This window comes from Melospiza melodia, chromosome 1 (genome assembly GCF_035770615.1).
Source record: "Melospiza melodia melodia isolate bMelMel2 chromosome 1, bMelMel2.pri, whole genome shotgun sequence".
In the NCBI taxonomy this organism is placed as follows: Eukaryota; Metazoa; Chordata; class Aves; order Passeriformes; family Passerellidae; genus Melospiza; species Melospiza melodia.
The window spans coordinates 154,342,140-154,360,638 of NC_086194.1; the positions used below are offsets into that span (position 1 = coordinate 154,342,140).

General features: G+C 37.3%; 1 protein-coding gene across 1 annotated transcript; it reads left to right on the plus strand.

Moving 5' to 3' along the window:
- Nucleotides 1-95: 95 nt before the first annotated feature.
- CALB1 (calbindin 1) lies at nucleotides 96-18,142 on the plus strand. Its single transcript, XM_063172712.1, has 11 exons — nucleotides 96-219; nucleotides 495-571; nucleotides 5,013-5,087; nucleotides 9,703-9,786; nucleotides 9,875-9,931; nucleotides 12,855-12,932; nucleotides 15,182-15,237; nucleotides 15,337-15,376; nucleotides 15,464-15,517; nucleotides 15,650-15,721; nucleotides 16,138-18,142. The coding sequence occupies exons 1-11, from the start codon at nucleotides 138-140 to the stop codon at nucleotides 16,249-16,251; spliced, it is 789 nt and encodes a 262-aa protein (XP_063028782.1). The 5' UTR covers nucleotides 96-137; the 3' UTR covers nucleotides 16,252-18,142.
- Nucleotides 18,143-18,499: the final 357 nt, after the last annotated feature.

Sequence of the window (18,499 nt, forward strand, 5' to 3'; positions counted from 1 at the left end):
ATAAATAGCCCTCGGCGGGGCGGCGGCGGGAGGAGCCGTCGGAGCCGCCGCTGTGGTTGCGCGCCGGCCGCGGTCGGAGGCGAGTCAGGACCGCGGACAGCGCCCCCCCCCCCCCCCCGCGCCGCCCCGCGCCCACCATGACGGCGGAGACGCACCTGCAGGGCGTGGAGATCTCGGCCGCCCAGTTCTTCGAGATCTGGCACCACTACGACTCCGACGGTGACTCCTTTCCCTCCGGGGCGGCGGGGGCGCGGGGGGCGCGGGGGGCGAGCCCGCGGGAGGCTGGGGGGACAGCGGCGCTGCCCGCCCCAGAGCGGCCCGGTCCCGCCGCCGCCGCAGCCCCGGAGCCATCGGGAGCGGGGCCGGTGCCGGGAGAGCGCGGGGGAGCCGCTCGGACCGGGAGGGAGCAGCCGGGTCGGAGACGGCGCTGGAGAACGGAGAGAGTTTGGAGGGAGCGGTGCCGGCAGCCGTAACTCTTTCTGTTGTTCATTCAGGCAATGGGTTCATGGACGGGAAGGAGCTACAAAACTTCATCCAGGAGCTGCAGCAGGCACGGAAGAAGGCAGGCTTGGTAGGTTAATGTTTCGCCCCACTTTTCCGTCTTCTTCGGGAAAGAAGAGTTTTCTTGAGCAAACTCCAGTGCCCCGGTTCCTTGTGTTCTCGCTTGCCGTCCCGCGGTTCACGCACCTGCCGCACCGGGCAGAGGGAAATAGCTTGGTTAGGAACGAGCAGGTTGCAAATCCGATAAATCGTCTGCCTTGGAAAGGTGAAACCAGGGTCCGCCTCGCTGATGAGCCCTCCCGCTCGTACCTGGAGAGGCTACAAGCTGATGCTTCTGACAGTGCCTAAAAAGAAAAGTTAGGAAATGTATGGATGCTGTCTTTTTGTCTTGGATGGGATCTTATCCCATGGCAATTAATCTGACCTGATCCAGACAGGGGGAGAGATACACGCACACCAAAAAAAAAAAAAAAAAAAGGACGAGGAAAAACATAAAACAGAAAGAGAAAAACCTATCATTCAGGGTAGTTGGACTCTTAATTTGTCACCTAATGGGCAGCACGGGCTGAAATGCGTTTCTGCCCCTTGGTGGTCACTAAATAGATCTGCAGATGACTCCTAAACACTTATTGCTCTTCACCAGGAGTACGAGTACCAAATCCTGGCTGTTAAAATGGCTCAGAGAGACAGCAAAGTTCTTGAAAGTGTTGCCAAAACACATCAGTGTATGAGTTATTGAAAAATTTATTATTAATTTCTTCTAAATGATACCCATGTAGGGAGGGAGAGGAAAAGGGAGAAAGAAAGAAATTAAAGATTTCATGTAAAAACACAGCCACTTTTAGCATCAAAGCCCAATATATAACTTAATAGAATCAGTCTAAGTAAATCTATGCTAAAAGAATTCTGAAGAAACAGAAAAAGAAATAGTTTAAGTGGATGATATGTGCATGGAGAAAAGAGATTAATACCTTCTAATAAGAATGCCTCCAAATTGAGAAATAGCTTTTCAATAATTAACTTTGCTTTGAAAATTCCTATATATTTTAGACCTAAATGCAGAAAAAATAATTTATATGAACCTTAATTGGTTTTGTGGAAAATTGTATCATATAAATTGTATGAGCACAAACTTTACACATATGAAAATCTGTCTCTCAGCAATGCCTCTAATGTTACTGCAGTCTAGGTAGCAGTTAATTCTGACAAGATATGTTGGTGTAGGCTCTCATTTTCCTGAGTGTAAGTTCAAACCAAAATTTAAAATAAAATAAAGCAAAATTGAAGTTTAAAAAATTCACAAGAAAACACAAAATTGGAAAATCAGTGAGGGTATTTTAGAAGGAAAGGGTCTAATTTTTTTCCACAGAAAAGATTAAACAACTTTGATACATTTCAAGTACTGCAACAGAACAAATCTCTCTTCTATGCTAAAGTGCAGGAAAGTGAAGTTTGCTCAGTAGAAAGAAGATATTGAAGCCTTTTTATGTTTAGTATGAATGGCATTGTTGGTAGAAATGCTAATATATTATTGAGTAGTTAAAATTGCTTAGAGGTTCAAGGTAAAAATTATTTATAATTTTAAGTCAAAAATTTATAATTTTTGTCTCTCAAAGCAAGTGTGGATCTCTTAAAAACATATCCTACTCAAAGCAACACAGAAACCCTTGCAGGATTATTCTTATCTGCTACAAATGTTATAATTTATGTGGGTTTTTTTAAATAACTCCTGACAGTATCTGACACTGTATTTTAAAAATGCTCAGATGTTTAGGTTTTTCTGTCCCATTTCTCTGATTCAAACCTTGCTTTGGAGTGTTCTGCTGGAAAGAGCAATCTGCAGTAGCGAAACCAAATTCAGCACCTGCTCTGTGGGCTCTGGTGCACGGCTATATGTCATCTTAGGTTTCAAATCTAACCTGGTTCTTGCACTTGAAGGCTCATTTGCTAAACAAGCATCTCATTAGTTCAGTTCTTGTCTCATGGGATACTAATTCAGTATCTTTGAATATCTATTCTTTTGCCAGGAGGGACACATTGAGAAACTAGTGTAGGTTATATGTCATTTCCTTGTCTGTCCTTCTTTTAACACCCCAAAGCTTCTTTGTCATCATTAACTTCTGCATTTCAGGTCGCTCTTCTGCTCACTATTTTTGAAATATTCAATTATGCATTCTTCATAGCTGGATTTTACATCAGTCATGCCACATGCATTAAAGAATCACATTGATGCTGTCATTGAATAGGATGGTTTAATATTTCCCAATATTCTTCCCAACTGCAGAACTGTTCTAATTATGTTCTGATGCTAATCCTTGCATTAATCCACTCAGTAAGCCTGTACTTTCACAGCTGCTTTTTTCTCAGACAGAGAGGTGGCATGCAGCTTGATTCAGGCTAGCTCCCCTGGAAGGGGGAATGTCTGCTCAGAAGGTTTAGTGCTTGGGCTTTGGAAACATTAGGCCTTTTTGTTTCATGCATTATGGTAGATACTGAATTGATCTGGTATAACTTCAGCCATGTTAAATGAACTATTTTTTAAAGATAAAAGCCACAAAAGTGTATCAACATAGTTTCTGTTTATTGTGACACACATTTATGCAATACATTCTCTATTTGGGAGTGCCAATTGCCAAAAGGAACCCTGGGGTATAAGTGACCAGCGCAGAGGTTGATAAAGTGCCAATAGGTGGGTCTGAGCTATTCCACATCTGTTTTTAACTTTCCCTGCCTGTATAGATAATGACAATATTTCTGGACAGAAGTATGTTATTTATGAGTACAATTATGTCAGTGTTTCTGTAGTGCCAATTATCCTTACATTGTCAAATCATATCAGAAAAAGCTAACTTTTTTCACTTCTTGGAAAAGTATCTTTTCTGAGGTGTCTGATTAAGGCATGAAGGGCTGGTTTCTTTATCTCAAAAATTGAGCACTGCATCTGTATCAGGTTTAGGACTAGACTTGGTTAAGTTTAGGCAATTTTTTTGACCAAAAATATTTATTTGAATAACATAAGTCAAATAACTTTTCAAGCAGCTCATGAGCAGGTTAAGTGAACACCAGAAAAACTCACCGTAATTTCTGAATAATGAACTAGAGGATAAGTTTCCTGGTTTGTTTAACCTGTAATCAACTGTGCCTCTTTCAATGGCTGGACATTGTCCAGTGCTGCAGAGCTGCTATTAGAAAGATTAGTAAAATATTTAACCAGGACTAATTAAAATCCAAGTGTCTAATTCTCCATTCAATCTGCTAAGCAAACTTGTCCCCACTATGGGATCATTAGATGAAAGGTGACTTTGAAGTCCATTGTATTAATAACCACATCTCTAATTAAAGGCAGGGCAAATTACTAACTTGCTATGGATGACTTTGACAGAAATAGGATACTAGGCCGTGGCTGTATCAGCCACAAGGAACTGACATTTTAGTTAGCTGTGGCAGGTGAAATTTGGGACAAGCTACAATGGACTTTGTACAGCTGAGAGTCCCTGTGCCTCCAGTGAGAAAAATCACTTAGGTCCTATATAATCAGATCTGTTATAACAACTAAACCTTTAATTTCCAAAGTCTGACATAACTTCATCTATAACTGTAGAATTGTCCACTGTTTCAGTATAACTGCAACCCTATTCTTGCTGAATGGTTTCTCTACCTCCGACCTCTAAGAAATACAATTAAAATTAAAAGTTTAATCAGTACTGAAGGTTGATGACATCTCATATCAAAGAAAGGCAGGTCAAGTTGAAGTGTGAAATCAAATATTTAGATATTTACCCCAAGGCTGGCACTTTTTGCTGTATCCCAGAATGCGAATAGTCTTTAGAAGACAGATGTATAGCAGGGACCATAATTTATATGGACAACGATGATGGTTTATTCTGTCAGATTAAAGGTACTGCTTAAGGTTTTCTCCTGACTAAATTTCCCTTTCTACATTTAAGCAGTGACATTTTGACTCTGTTTCCATGATACCAAATACTAAACAGTGAAAAATATGATATTGTGATGAGATTTTAAGACTAAAATAGCATCCATTGTTCAGGAAAAATCCACTCAAAGATGTGGAAAGACTATTTTGGTGTTCAGATGTATTATACTGAAATTTTTTCCTTATTTTGAAAGATTCTGCACTGCCTTCAAGTTACTAATTTAAAAATGAAAACTGAGAAAATGGAGTAATAATTGCCTATGAACTTCACTGTCACCGTCTCAAACAAAGGAACTGTTAGACACATCTTCCAACACATCTGTCTTTATAATTTCTTCATTCTGTAAATGAAAATAGCATTCTAAGCATTTAGATGTCAATCATTCACACTGGCTATAATAGAATTCCCTAGGAAGTAAAATGAAAAAAAATTCATTTAAACTTGACGAGTGTAGCTGCAATGTGTGAGTACTTCATTAAATGTGCTATGTTATTTGGCAAATAATAGATTATTCAAGTTTGTTTACGTATGTTTATTGTATTTTAAAGTAATGATTCTATCATTGTAACTTTGTAGGATTTAACTCCTGAAATGAAAGCCTTTGTGGACCAATATGGGAAATCTACTGATGGAAAAATAGGTATAGTTGAGGTAAGACAGTTACTTCGTAACTTTACTTGAAGAAAATACATTTAGCACAGAACAATGTGAACATAATATGCCAATACTTTGGATTTTTAGATACACAGAATATTTCTTCCTTGCCCTTAAGATCTTTTTTTTCTTTTCACTAATGAAACGTTTTCATTAACAAGTAATGTATTCCTTACCACATTCCACACATTTCACCACAAGTATTTAACTTTTCTCTCTTCATTCAATACAAATAAGCAGCAAGAGCAATTTAAGTTTTCTACAAAGCAGAATAAAGTTCCATTTCAGAAATTTAAATAAAAAGGTAATTTGATGAGAAATAATGTGATGTAGTGCTACCTGTGATTTTGAACTCATGCTCTGTCACAATTCCTAATAGTGATGATAACATCTGATTGAAGTTAATTGGGCAGTCACTGTATGTAGTCTATTCTAAAAAACCTCAAATATGTGACCCAAGTAAGTCAGCAGGTTAATTATGACTAAGAATGAATTTCTTAGGATTTCCTCTCCTGAACTTTAACAGAACTGCAGGCAGAAATTCTCACATTCCTTGCTCCCATTTTCTGAAGAGGCTGAAGATAACCAGCTTCTCCTCGTACAGCTGCTCAACAATTGTATAACTTAGACAACTTGATAGGAAGAAGGGAGCCATTGTGTTTTCTCTGAATTTCACTCTTCAGCACTGCAATTCAAAAAGGAGAGTCTGTTGGGTTATAGGGTTACAGTTTGAGAAGTCACTTCTCTAAGCTTAAATCAATGACTCATTTATGTCACTCTGAGTGCAGTTAGACTGTGGTTTTTTATTAAATGATACTGTATTTTTTTCCTGATAATAAGAAATCTGACCTACAGAGCTAATTAAAAAACAGCTGGAAACAAGCCAGGCCTGCAAAATTTCTACAGTGACCAGCTTTGGGTCAGTATCTAATTTTAAAACTGAGGACTGATAGAATCTGTAGAAATCAATAGAAAGTATAGAAAGTACAATAGATCGTTTCATATCTTTTCTCCTTAGTCGTATGTCTGAATTTTATACACTTCCTTAAAGACATATGTAATTGTGACTAAACTACCATAGAAATATGAACAATTTGTTTCACTTGCAGCCACAGTTGATTTTTAAAAGTGCAGTTTTTAACAATACTTAGCATTGATCAAGTATCTTTGCATCTAGAAAGAAGTAGAGTTTATTTGGTATAACAACTCTTTTTGTTTTGGACTAACAAATGCTAATTTATTTGTTATTGAAGAATTTTATTTAAATTAGTATTTTTGAATATCTGTGGAGCTAGCACTGATGCAACAAGAATGTGTGAACAGTGCTTGAAAAAGACTGTGCTTCTTCACTTAGGAAAGATAACTGGAAGTTTTACCTTTCAAATTCTATTTCTGATTCTGAGATTGACTTAATGAGGGAAGATGAGCAAATCCAATAGGGTCTGATATGGCTCACCACCCCCAGTGAAGGGCCAAGCATGCTCAGCATTCACGGAAGCAACTGAATAGTGATATCGTATGGAGTTCAGTGCTAAAGGGACTTTCTTCCTTAATATAGCAGTTTCCAAACCCAATAGCTGTATTTTGTTTCCCTTACATCAGCATGAAGCTTGATTTGGAAACTGCTGATGGGACTCATGAAATGTGTGGTACGTGCCGAGCAGTATGATATTAAATTTGGAACTTGGACTTGACTCTCCTTCCTTGTATTAAAAAAATTATCCCGTAATTCCAGATTGTTCCCATTTACATAGTACATCAAATAGTTTTTTCTGAAAGCTGTGTGGATGCTGTTCAAGAAAACTTACGTAAAGCCATTCAGACTCCCGGCACTCAAAATGGACACCCAGCATTTGACAAAGAATGTGCCAGCCAATAATGAGCTTTCAGGAAAGGTCTGTTGACGGAGATAAGGAGGAGGCCTGGGTGGCTTCATAGAGGAAAAAGTGGATTTTCAGCTCAGATCAAGCGTTGATTCTGTCTTTGCAAGCACACTGCAGTTAGTTTGCTGGCTATTATCCAGTGTCCTCCAGCTAAAGGCAGAGCCTGACCTACCCACTTTCTTTCCATTGTGTAAGAGACCTTTAATTCACCTTTTGTACTCATTGAGACCAATGCTTTTACTAAAATGTGGCTGTGAAACCCAAGGTTTCAAAACTCAGAGCTGCAGCAATTTCATATTCAAATTATTTGAAGATTACTGCTGCCAAAAAATCGACTACTTATTAGCCTAAAATATTCTTTGTACTCCCATGCTCTATTATGGGATTTTAAAAAGCAAATTCACTCTATCAGGCAAAAGGCATTTTAAATAACATTAAATATCAATGGAATTTACTCAGAGAACAATGTCTAGAAAGTAGTTCTCATATTGGTTTAGGTACTGAGAGGTTTTTTTCCGCTAGGTAGCCTATAAAGACACACGTCAGCCTGCAGCTGACCAGAGAGGAGTCAAACCAGTCTCAGGTTTTGTAGTTGTTCTCTATTATTTGTGATCCAGAGATAACCAACCTTCTCCATAAAAGCAGCAAAGCTCAAGGCTCACTAAACTACTATTGCTGCCATACACAGACTTGCAATGGTCTGCAATCTTGCTCAAAGATGCTCACAAAATCCCGCTATGCTTATCCCCACAAAAAAGTCATCACTTAAAATAGCACCAGGTGTTCATCTTTCGTCTTGGTGGTGGTATAAAACTGGGACTGGGAAGTTGAACCAGTTTCCACACAATCTACTCATCCCTTTAATACTGCAGAGTTTTCCACAAAAAGCAATTGAATGTTTTCCCCTGAGACTTACAAAGGGTGAGAGGTATAGCTTAAAATAAGGTAATTTTCTTTCAGAGGTAATATATTCTGTGCCTCAATTACAGTTTCATACTGCTAATAAGTTGTTAATGATCCTTTGGACAGTTACTATTTTATGGTGCCCTTGCAAAATTCACAGGAGTTAGCTATGTCATTGAACGACATCTTATTTATATTTTCCACACAAGCAAATCCTTTCCCATTGTTATAAACAGTCACTTTACCCAAACTATCTTTTTTATTCTGAATAGTTCTTCCATTCAACATTTGCTGTTAAATAGGAGCATACTCTAAAAATCAAAGCATTTCTGTCATTGGAGAAATAAAGACATTTTTTCATAAATCAGGACTGAGTTAGACACATTTAGCTATTGTGTACACGTAAATATATACTCACCCATACGTGTAAATTCTATTTGTGATGGAGTAGGTTTTGAAAGCTGCTGACAAAAACGCATTTCTTGGGTTGATTTTGATTTCATGTTCAGCCACTTAGCAAAAGCACTCAGGAGGTTCTGATGGGCCTGACAGGCTGTCATCAGCTGCGCCATTTCGGTAAGGAGAGTGCTCTGATGTGTCTTTTCAGCTGTACCAAAAATGAAAGAATTTAACTGATTCCTGCACATATGATTGTAGAGAAACAAGAGATATGTCTCCATAACTTTGTTGTGTCTGTGAGGTGAGAGCTGAAGTCACTTATAGCTCTGCTGGTTCCCAATAAAAAAGCCTCAGCAATTAGGCAATAGCACTGAAACAGACAGAGCAAAAGATTTGAGGGTGTGAAACGAAGGCAGAAAAACAAAAATTTGAATCAAAATTTTAAGATGGGACTCCAGAAAGTCTGCAGATGTCATTTTACATAAAAGAATGCAGCTAAGAAATCTGTCTTCCTCCATTTTCTCCATAGTAAGCACAGCTGGTCTATTCTTCAAGTAAAAAGTTTTTTTTTAATCAAAACATATTTCATACATTTTGAGAACAGAAAAAAAAAATTGGGCTTTTGTTAAAAACAAATCATGAATTTACATTAAATTATACAGCATACTTTCCATCTTCTACATTTGTCACTTGCCAAAATTGAGTTATAGTAAATGAACATTTTCAATAATCAGTACAATAATGTCTGATTTTAAAAAAGCCTTTTGTAGAGAAGAGGCATTGGAAGAACCATCCCCGGTTTTGCAGGGCTAAAAGGCCTCTTGATTTCTTTCTTTTATTTATAGCTCGTTTTTAACATGTCTCTGTGACTGACAAATGAGAACTGCCATCCCTTACCGTCCCTATTTTCCAGGGTTTTTTCTCCTGGCTTTTCCTTATATTTAACCATTTACATTACACGTGTTCTTCATGTCAGCGATCCTTTCTTGCTCTTCCTTGGTATCTGAGTAGTCTATATTTCTGTTTTCTAATTCATGGTCCCTCACACTTACCCTCTGTGAATCCTTGTGTTATGCTTTCCCTTCATGCTGATACAATGGATTTTAATACAGATTCTAATTCTGCAGGGGTGAATTTTTTTCCCCTTTCCCCAGCTATCCTTTTGGTAAAGTGCTACCTCACTCCCTCCTCTCAGACCTCAAGTTCTGTTTGACCTTGATGGCTGTGACAAAGCTGCAGGCCAGAGCCTTTCAGAGGCACCTTCCAAACACTGCAGCTAGCAGCATGAAGCTTCCAAGTGGGCCACAATACAGCAGCAGTATGAGCACAAGGAATTCCCCACAATTAAAAAAATATTCATACTCTATTACAGGCTCAACTGGCCTGATGAAAAGCCAAAATTTAATCTTTCCTAAATTCTCTCACAGCTTGCTCAGGTATTGCCAACAGAAGAGAATTTCCTGTTGTTCTTCAGATGCCAGCAGCTAAAGTCAAGTGAAGATTTCATGCAGGTACAGTATGAAAAGTTGTCTATTACAAAACCATCAAAGACCTGCTTGCCATAAACATGTCATTAAAGCATTCCCATTCTGATTGCAGACATGGAGGAAATATGACAGCGACCACAGTGGCTTCATTGATTCTGAGGAGCTTAAGGTAAACCTGTACCATCTATGAGCATGCACAACATGAGAACAGGTGTTGGATTACAGCCTGTGCTGCTATCTCTTTCTTCAGATACCCACCTGTGCATGTTTTTGCATTTCAAACATGACAAAAAATGCAATACAATTAGCTGATGTTTTTGTTGCCAGTAAATTATTTAAAGTGAAACTCTAATCTGATCCATGTTTTTTAAGCCATGTTTTAATTCAGATCAGTGTTGGTATCAAATTACTTAGGGTATCAGGTAGTTTAGAAGTAAGAAAGATTAAGAAAGCAAGATGAGTCTCTGGCAGCCATATTGGTTATCTTTTTTGGCCTCTTAGGGAAAAGAACTGCTTTCTTGTGTTTTTTCTTAAGAGCATCACTACTGTTAATCACTATGCTGCTGGACAGTTGATGCTGTCTAAAGTACTACATAACCCTGCAATTTCCTAACTCTAATACTGCTAGGCTGGCACAAATGGTATTGTGCTGCCTCTGCTTGGTTTAATATGCACAAACAAGAGCAGGATCAAGGTTACTCCCTTAGCCATCTCGCCCTTGCACAGTTAAGAAATCTTGAAACTAGAGTGATTTCATTTCCCTAGTCATACAACCAACACCAATTTGTCAATGCTGAGTTAGTGTCACAAAATCCCAGAGTGGTTGTTAGGAACCTCAGGAGGTCATCTGGTCCAAGCCCTCTGCTCAGGCAATACCACCCAGTGCCAGTTGCCCAGGACCTTGTTCAGATGGCCCTCACATGTCACCAAGAATGAAGACTCTGCAGCCTCCATGGGCAACCTGTGCCAGTGCTGTGGCATCCTTGCAGTGAAAATATATTTCCTGATGCTCAGAAGGAACATTTTGTGTTTCACTTTTAGACCATTTCCTCTGGTCCTGTCAGTAGCCTAGCTCCATCCTCTTTGCACCCTCTCTTGATGTTTTTATATACTTTGATGATGTTCACCTGAAGCTCCTCTTCTCCAAGCTTAAGTGTCCCAATTCCCTCTGCCTTTCTTCATAGCAGAGATGCTCATATCCAGCAGCTTTCTGAGTAGAAAGGTGCCATCTTCCACAGTTCAACTGCATTTGATTCATTATTGTAGCTTTACATTCAAAGGAATCAAAGCCATTCATATCAAGAGAACTATCTGTGTTTATTGATCTAGTCCAATTTGGACTATTTTGTCCATATGTGGTGTAAAGAAGAGCGATGTAAGTTTAAATAAAGCACCAGGAGATCAAACTGTTCAAAATCTTTACTGTTCTTCTGCTCAGAAAAGAAATCCATCACAGAAAATTCATATCTTTTTTCCTTTTCCCTTTCTCTTTTGAGTTTGATATCTGTGTGACATTTGCTGAGGATCTAAGCTTAGGGTAACGCTCAGGCAGACAAGCCCATTCTTCTGCTGACTGGTTGCACCAGACCAGTGTTTAAAGTTGCAGGATCAGGAAAAGGTAGCACTTGAGAACTCTCCAGCTGTTAGATGATGCCTGCTGACTGCTATATTTTTAAATAGATTTTAAAAGGCAGGGTTGATTGAGGGCCAGCTGAAGAATGAAGACATTTTTACTGAATCTCTAATGGTTCATCTCTCTTGTGTTGGGAGGTTTCATTTGCCTCATAGAAAGAGGTCATTTTAACACTGAAAATAAGACATAAATGTCCAGTTTTAATTTTAGATCAGTATTTCTTGGCAAGCCTAAACATTTTAAAGTATTTGCTATGGGAAGGGTATACCCACTTACAAATTTGTAAGTGAAATTTAAGCTGAAAATCAAGAAAACTTTCTAACAATAGTAATGGCAGTAGAATATGTTGTGTAAGGGGGAGGCAGACTCTTCATCACTGCCTGTATTTAGGAAAGGTTTGGCAGTAGCTCAGATCAGAGACTAATTCAGGAAGTTTAGATAGATAGAATCCTTTCTTGAGACATGGACTGAATAGCCTTTTAATTTCCCTTCCAGTTCTATTTTCCATTGAAGCACACAAGATTAAATATTAGACATGTTTCTGTAACATCCATTCACAACATTTCAGTCGTGTTCTTCATTATACAAGCTACCAGGAAGGGTCTCCAGCCTGGAGGGGGCCAGGCTGTACGAACTATAGGGAGTGTTAGTCATACCACTATTGACATGGTTGCATTCAGGTCCAGGAATACAAGTATATTTTCTTATAAGCTCTCCCATTTTCTGTCTTGAAATGGGGCCAAAAATTCTGCAAGGATAATGACACTCCAACTGATGACAGGAATCAGGTCCTTCATCAGCTCTTGTAATATCCTTGCTTTACAATTTAGTATCTTCCTTGTTTTGAATGTCACAGATCTAGTACAGAAATTTAAAACACGGAATGGGTGGAAAACATCTTATTTTTTAAAGTGAAAATGGCTCATGTTTCAAGTCATGTGACATCAAATTCTCATTCAAAAATGCAATGAATTTGGCTGCACACATTTAAAATACAAAGTAGGAAGAAGCAATGTTCGCTTCTAGCATCAGGTAATGCCATAGGCAAGGACAAAACTCAATTAATCATTGATCCTTTCTGTAAAATTGTTCAGATGCTACAAGAAGTGATTAGGTGTACAAGTTTCAAGGAGACCCAAGGTTAATTAGTTTAGTTTACTGATAGTGCATATTTAGAAGCAGTATACTTAAAAGCCAAACTTTTTTCCAAGTTCACAATACAATGCAGGAAGTTTTATTAGTTACTTTTTCCAAATAAAATGCAATATACTTGAACTTACTAAAAGAAACATATACTCTTAGCTGTTAATAAATATTTTTCCTACTTATTTGGCACTGCAGTAGTAAATACTAAAGTGGAAGTAAAATAGTATTTCCCATTACTTTAATCTGAAGTTAACAAGTCAAACGTTTTACACTGTAGATAAAAATTCACCTATTACTCTATTTATTTTAACAGAGCTTCTTGAAAGATTTATTGCAGAAAGCAAATAAGCAGATTGAAGACTCAAAGCTAACGGAATACACAGAAATAATGGTAAGTTTATTTAAAGGCATAATGGTTAATGGGAAGTTATTCAGTAACTTCCCATAATGGGTTAATGGGCAGTACTGCTCAAAAAGAGAAGTCCAGAAATTTTTAACCTTCTTGGTATTTATATAGTATCATGCCAAGCCATTGTATTTTCCCTGGTTTGCTCCTGTGTGCTGCTAGCTGTAAAACCAAAGTCTTCACATTTCATAGGAGCAAAATTGTTGTTGTCATAATTATATTGTTTAGATCAAATTAATTTGGTGTTACTTTCTATATTTGGCCTTCTTTTGGTGCTGCATCTGTCTTGTGTCTTAAAAGATATCACTGCACGGTGGCTTCCTTAGATTTACAAATACTTCATACTTTCTTTCTCCCCTTGCTTCAAGGAAGATAATTGATATTTTAGATAAACACCATAGCAAAACTGTTGCTTCCTTGGTCATCCAATCCTTTGAACAATCCGTTCATCCCATTGCTATGGCGCTCCATGTTAAGGACTAGTACTGGCTTCTTCATGGCCTTTTCAAGGAAAAAAGACAGAATTCTGGTCTTCAGGAAATGTATAAATCCACATTTTTTGTTTTACCAGCTTGTTTTCATCCTAAAATACTTGTAACAATCAAAAATGGGCTAGATTGATGCACTAGGCCTCAAACTGGCTTAAGATTGGCTGAAAAAAACTTGTGTTTCTCCTGGAAAAAGTCTGTTGCTTCATTGTACTGGTGTAAACCATTTGCATAGAACTGTCACTGTTCCTTCACTGCTGAAGATAACATTTTCATTCAGGGAGCTTTTTGACCTCCATCCTAAAGTGTGCTATAAGTTCTGGCCTCTGCAGAGATACACATTGACAAAGAATTTAGTCAAAAGAGGAAAAAAAAGCCCAGATCTCCAATTATCTCTGCAGAAAAGAGAGGGATAATAAAAAAAACACACCATCCTGAGTAGCTGCTGGCAGGAACAGCCAGCCACTAACTCATCAAAATACAAAATAAGTTCACTTCACAGCTGCCTCTGCTTACCTCCCTCAAATGCAAATCTGTTGTCCTGGGAAATGCACGCAAGGCAGATGCTTTTATACAAAGGAAGGAAGTGTTAAAAGGAACCATGGTGTTGTGTAGAAATAAATGTTCTTAGAACTGGTCACTTTTTTCTGGTATTCTTTATCATTTATTGTGTATTAACAAAATGAAATTAGGCCTTTTTTCATTGCATTACATTAGCTCCCTCTTTAAAAGGATATATGTTTATGTATATATGTTTGTACAGGATGTTGCTTTTCCTCTTACCTATAAATGACATCTCAAATTACTGGGATTGAAGGTGATGGGATGCAGTGTGGGTGGTGGTGCTTTCAATACAATGCTTTCTAGTCTGCTGCTTTTGTGACTCTTTTATTGCACAGCAAGTGCAACATAATGTTCAAAAGTAGAAAAATGGAACTATACAGACATAAATACTGTGAAAGTCCTATGCAGGAACAATATCTTCATCTACTTCTAACAGCTATTATAAGCTGTTTGTGCCTTTCAAGTGGCAGGAACTCATTCTTTCAAGGCCTCAAAGGAAAACACTTTAATAGTAGAGCTATTAAAATTATTAGAAATAATAATAACAACTTATTTTGTGAAATTATATTAACATAGTTATTACTATAATTTAATTATGCTTATTTGGAGAGATTTATTTTCCTATTTTCATACCATCTGCAACATCTGTTCACTTTTTTTTTTAATATTTCACAGGAAAAAAATACTGTCTTTACTTAAATAGTTAGACCTATTCAATTGAATGAAATGTCGATTGTTTTCTTTCTTGGGAATTTATTGCCTTGGATTCTATTGCACTTAACCAAACAGTTTTACATCTTTATGAATAGAGAATAATGATTCTATTACCCAATCATGACATGAAGTTAAAAGTAAAATCTTATCACATCAACACTCCTCTCATTTATAAATAATAACATGCACATTTCTCATACAGGAAATGCATTCAGCAGTGCAGGCAGGGTAAGACCTACCTTACTGCAGGTTAATCAGAATTGCTCAGCAGCTTTCTCATCAAGATTTTGCAGTAGAATTAATTACTGTAAATTACTTAGTACTTAAAATAAATGCATTACACAGCAAAAGTGACCTGGGGACATCATTTCAGAACAAAGTTAATTTGATTTAAGTTTTCCAAATAAGTGTTTTCTTCATTAGGTTGATTAATTTTGATTGATATATTAAATATATATATTCTTTCAGCTCAGGATGTTTGATGCAAACAATGATGGAAAGTTGGAGCTTACTGAACTGGCCAGGTATGTCTTCTGTTTCTTTTCACAACAAATATCATATACCAAGTGCTGTAATGGGAACAGTTAAATATTTTGACCTTTGTTGTTTTTTTCTCTCCAAAGACTGCTCCCTGTACAGGAAAATTTTCTTATTAAATTTCAGGTATGAATATTCACATTCTTCAGGTAACCTGTTACCATCACACATAACTGGTGTCATTAATGGGTTTGTTTTCCTTTTGGCTTTTAGGGTGTCAAAATGTGTGCAAAAGAATTCAATAATGCCTTTGAGATGTATGATCAAGTAAGTCTTTAAAAAATGCTTTTATTAATGGTGTAGTTTATTGGCGCTTATTTTGTGAATTTGTGACCAACTAGCCATAACCTCTGGAATTAAAAATAAATGTTTAAACTTATCTCTAATGGTATTTTTCAGGATGGCAATGGCTATATAGATGAAAATGAACTTGATGCCCTACTGAAGGATCTCTGTGAAAAGAACAAAAAGGTAATCCTAGAGGGCTTCGTTCCCCTTAGAGATTAGATTTAATTTGGATTTTAAGGACGCTTTAATCCACCCTAATAAGATAAATATAGAGCTTCTAAGTCATAATTCCTGAAGTCAAAGTACAACTAAAAATTGTGGTGGAAATAATAGCAGTGTAAATCCTGAACTAGGGGAGTTGTGATTACACAGTTACTCTGTCAAGAGCTTGCTTGCTTCTGAGACACCAGCTAGCAGCAAGCTAACATATGGCTATCATATAATGGATAACATACAAATATATAAAAAACATTTTAGTGTGTTATTGTTGGACAGGCTGAGAATACCTGGGATTTTTTCTCATTTCCTGCCATTGGAAGTAAACTTGTTCATGCTGATAACTAAACAGGATTATAAAGCATTATCTGTTCTTTAAATAGGAACTAGACATTACCAACCTTGCAACATACAAGAAAAGCATCATGGCCTTGTCTGATGGAGGAAAGCTTTACCGAGCAGAACTGGCTCTTATTCTCTGTGCTGAGGAAAACTAGAGCTCTTCTATCATGTCCACTTAACTAGTGATGTACTCTACACAATAACTGTGCACTATAAGGGAGTAGGCTGTATTTTTACACTGCATATAGAAAATTAGCCAGGATGTGTGGCACATTCCTTTCAGTTTGTTTCTATACTGTTTGTAATGTACAGTTTTTGTAACAATAAGATTGATAAAGAGAATGTCAATGTTTGGGCCAGTCTGTATATTCAAAAAGAAACTAAATATGTGAGGGTTGGTTTTGATTGGGTTTTTGCTTTCATAAACACAGCTGGAGAAAAATTAAACCTGCTGACATTGTTGTGGTCATCATATCCTTTGACACTTGCAACATTTCTGGTTAAACTACATGACAAAAAGATCAACACATAAACACATATCTTTCCCAAAACAAATAAATGTGCAGTTTTTAAATATGAAACATGAATTCAGATTAAATATGATCTAGGTCTGAAATAGGAAAGAGACATTGGCATGTCTGATTTCAAAAATTTAATAAGGCACTAAGAAATATTTTGAGTTGTTAAACCTCCCACTTACAGGTCTGTACTCTCTGCAGTCTTACAATTACTCTTCTCATTGCGAATTCATAGCATATAGACAAAGCATTTATCTGGAATAGATCTCCATGCAGTAGTTGATAAAAATATAGTGTTCTCAATCTAGCTGTTTTACTGAATTTAAACATAGGCACTTCAGAAATAAATGCCTTTAATCTGTCTTGAAATCCTGGCTAAATGACAGGTAGTATAGTTAATACACAGATTAACATATGATATAATAAGTGTACCTTTCATGACTATTGCTGTGTCAGAGAATATGACAATCCATTTTCTAAACTATTTTCACATTTTGCAGGTTATAATTATTCTAGTAAATTGCTGTTTTTACATCATATTCTGTGTAATCTATAATTAAATTTAATATCCTAAGATTATTGGTGTCTAGTTTGTGTATCTCCTGGATTCTTGTATCTGTACCATGTAAAGGACAAACTGACTATTTTAAAAATGTGCCTCCTTGAATCTTACACTGAATTATTAGTCTATCTCACTAGTATTAAAATTTGACATTAAATGAAGAAAAAATAGTACAGATTTTATAACAATTTAGTAATTTAGTTTACATGGTGGGCTCTGCTTTTTATTATATTAGAGATGTATTTTTTAAATGGGAACTATACTATGAAGCAGCCCTATCTTCTTGCATCCTTGGGGTTTTTTTTTGGGGCCTGGCTCCCTTTTTACTTTACACCAATTTTATGCCAGACAACTTCATGAATGTCCAGGCCACTGCTCCCAGTAAGTACTGGAGAAGGAAGGAAACTGGGCTGTCTCTTAATGCCAATAAACCTATGCTGCCTCCACGTACAACTGTTGTGGAAGCAATTCCAGGTTAGCAGATTAGCTATACAAAACTTCTCAGATGCACTTCTGTGTCTTATTTAACATATGGAAGCAAATGCATTTTATTTGAAATGTGTCTCAAACAATGAGGCTCAATCCTTCAAGATTACAGTCAATGAACTCCCACTGAAATGAATCCTTGAATTCCTCAGGTGAACTCAAGCAACTAAATACCATTTCAGGAAAGGCCTAATGGCCTTGGGCTCTCTCCAGCCTGAGCCTCAGAAATTTAAGGGGTAGATGGTACTGAATGGGGTCTTGCTGGGAATAAAAACCACACAAAAAACTAAAATAAGGTTAAGCCAGTTTATTCTCACTGTTTTACTCCCACTCCATGCACAGTGATTTAACGTCTTACCTGCTTGTCTCCTTTTTTCTCTATGCAATGTGAAATACAATTGTGTACATGAAGTAAAGGAAAAGTGAATCTGCCTATCAGTACAATAAATGATTGATATTGTTCATATTGTCCACTTGAAACCCTGGATTTTGCCTTATTTTAATATTTTAAAAGTATAAAGAAAAAAGCCCCAAACATTGTGTGTAAAAACATGTTTGCTACATCACTACAGTGAGAGATAAAGCTTTTAAAGTGTTTTGACAGAGTCACCACAGAAATTGAAATCTGTCTTCCTGAACATAAGTAAAGGTAACTGTCACAGACCCGCTCTGAAGTCACCCTTGTGCTACTGCTGCTGCCCACCAGCTGGCTCTGCTGCAGGACACAACACAGAAAGCAGGTCTCAGTCACCCACAGGCAGGGTGTTATAACCCTGCAGTTATTTCTCTTAAATAAAACTTGGATTAAAAGCAGCAGTTCAGAACCCCAGTTCTAGC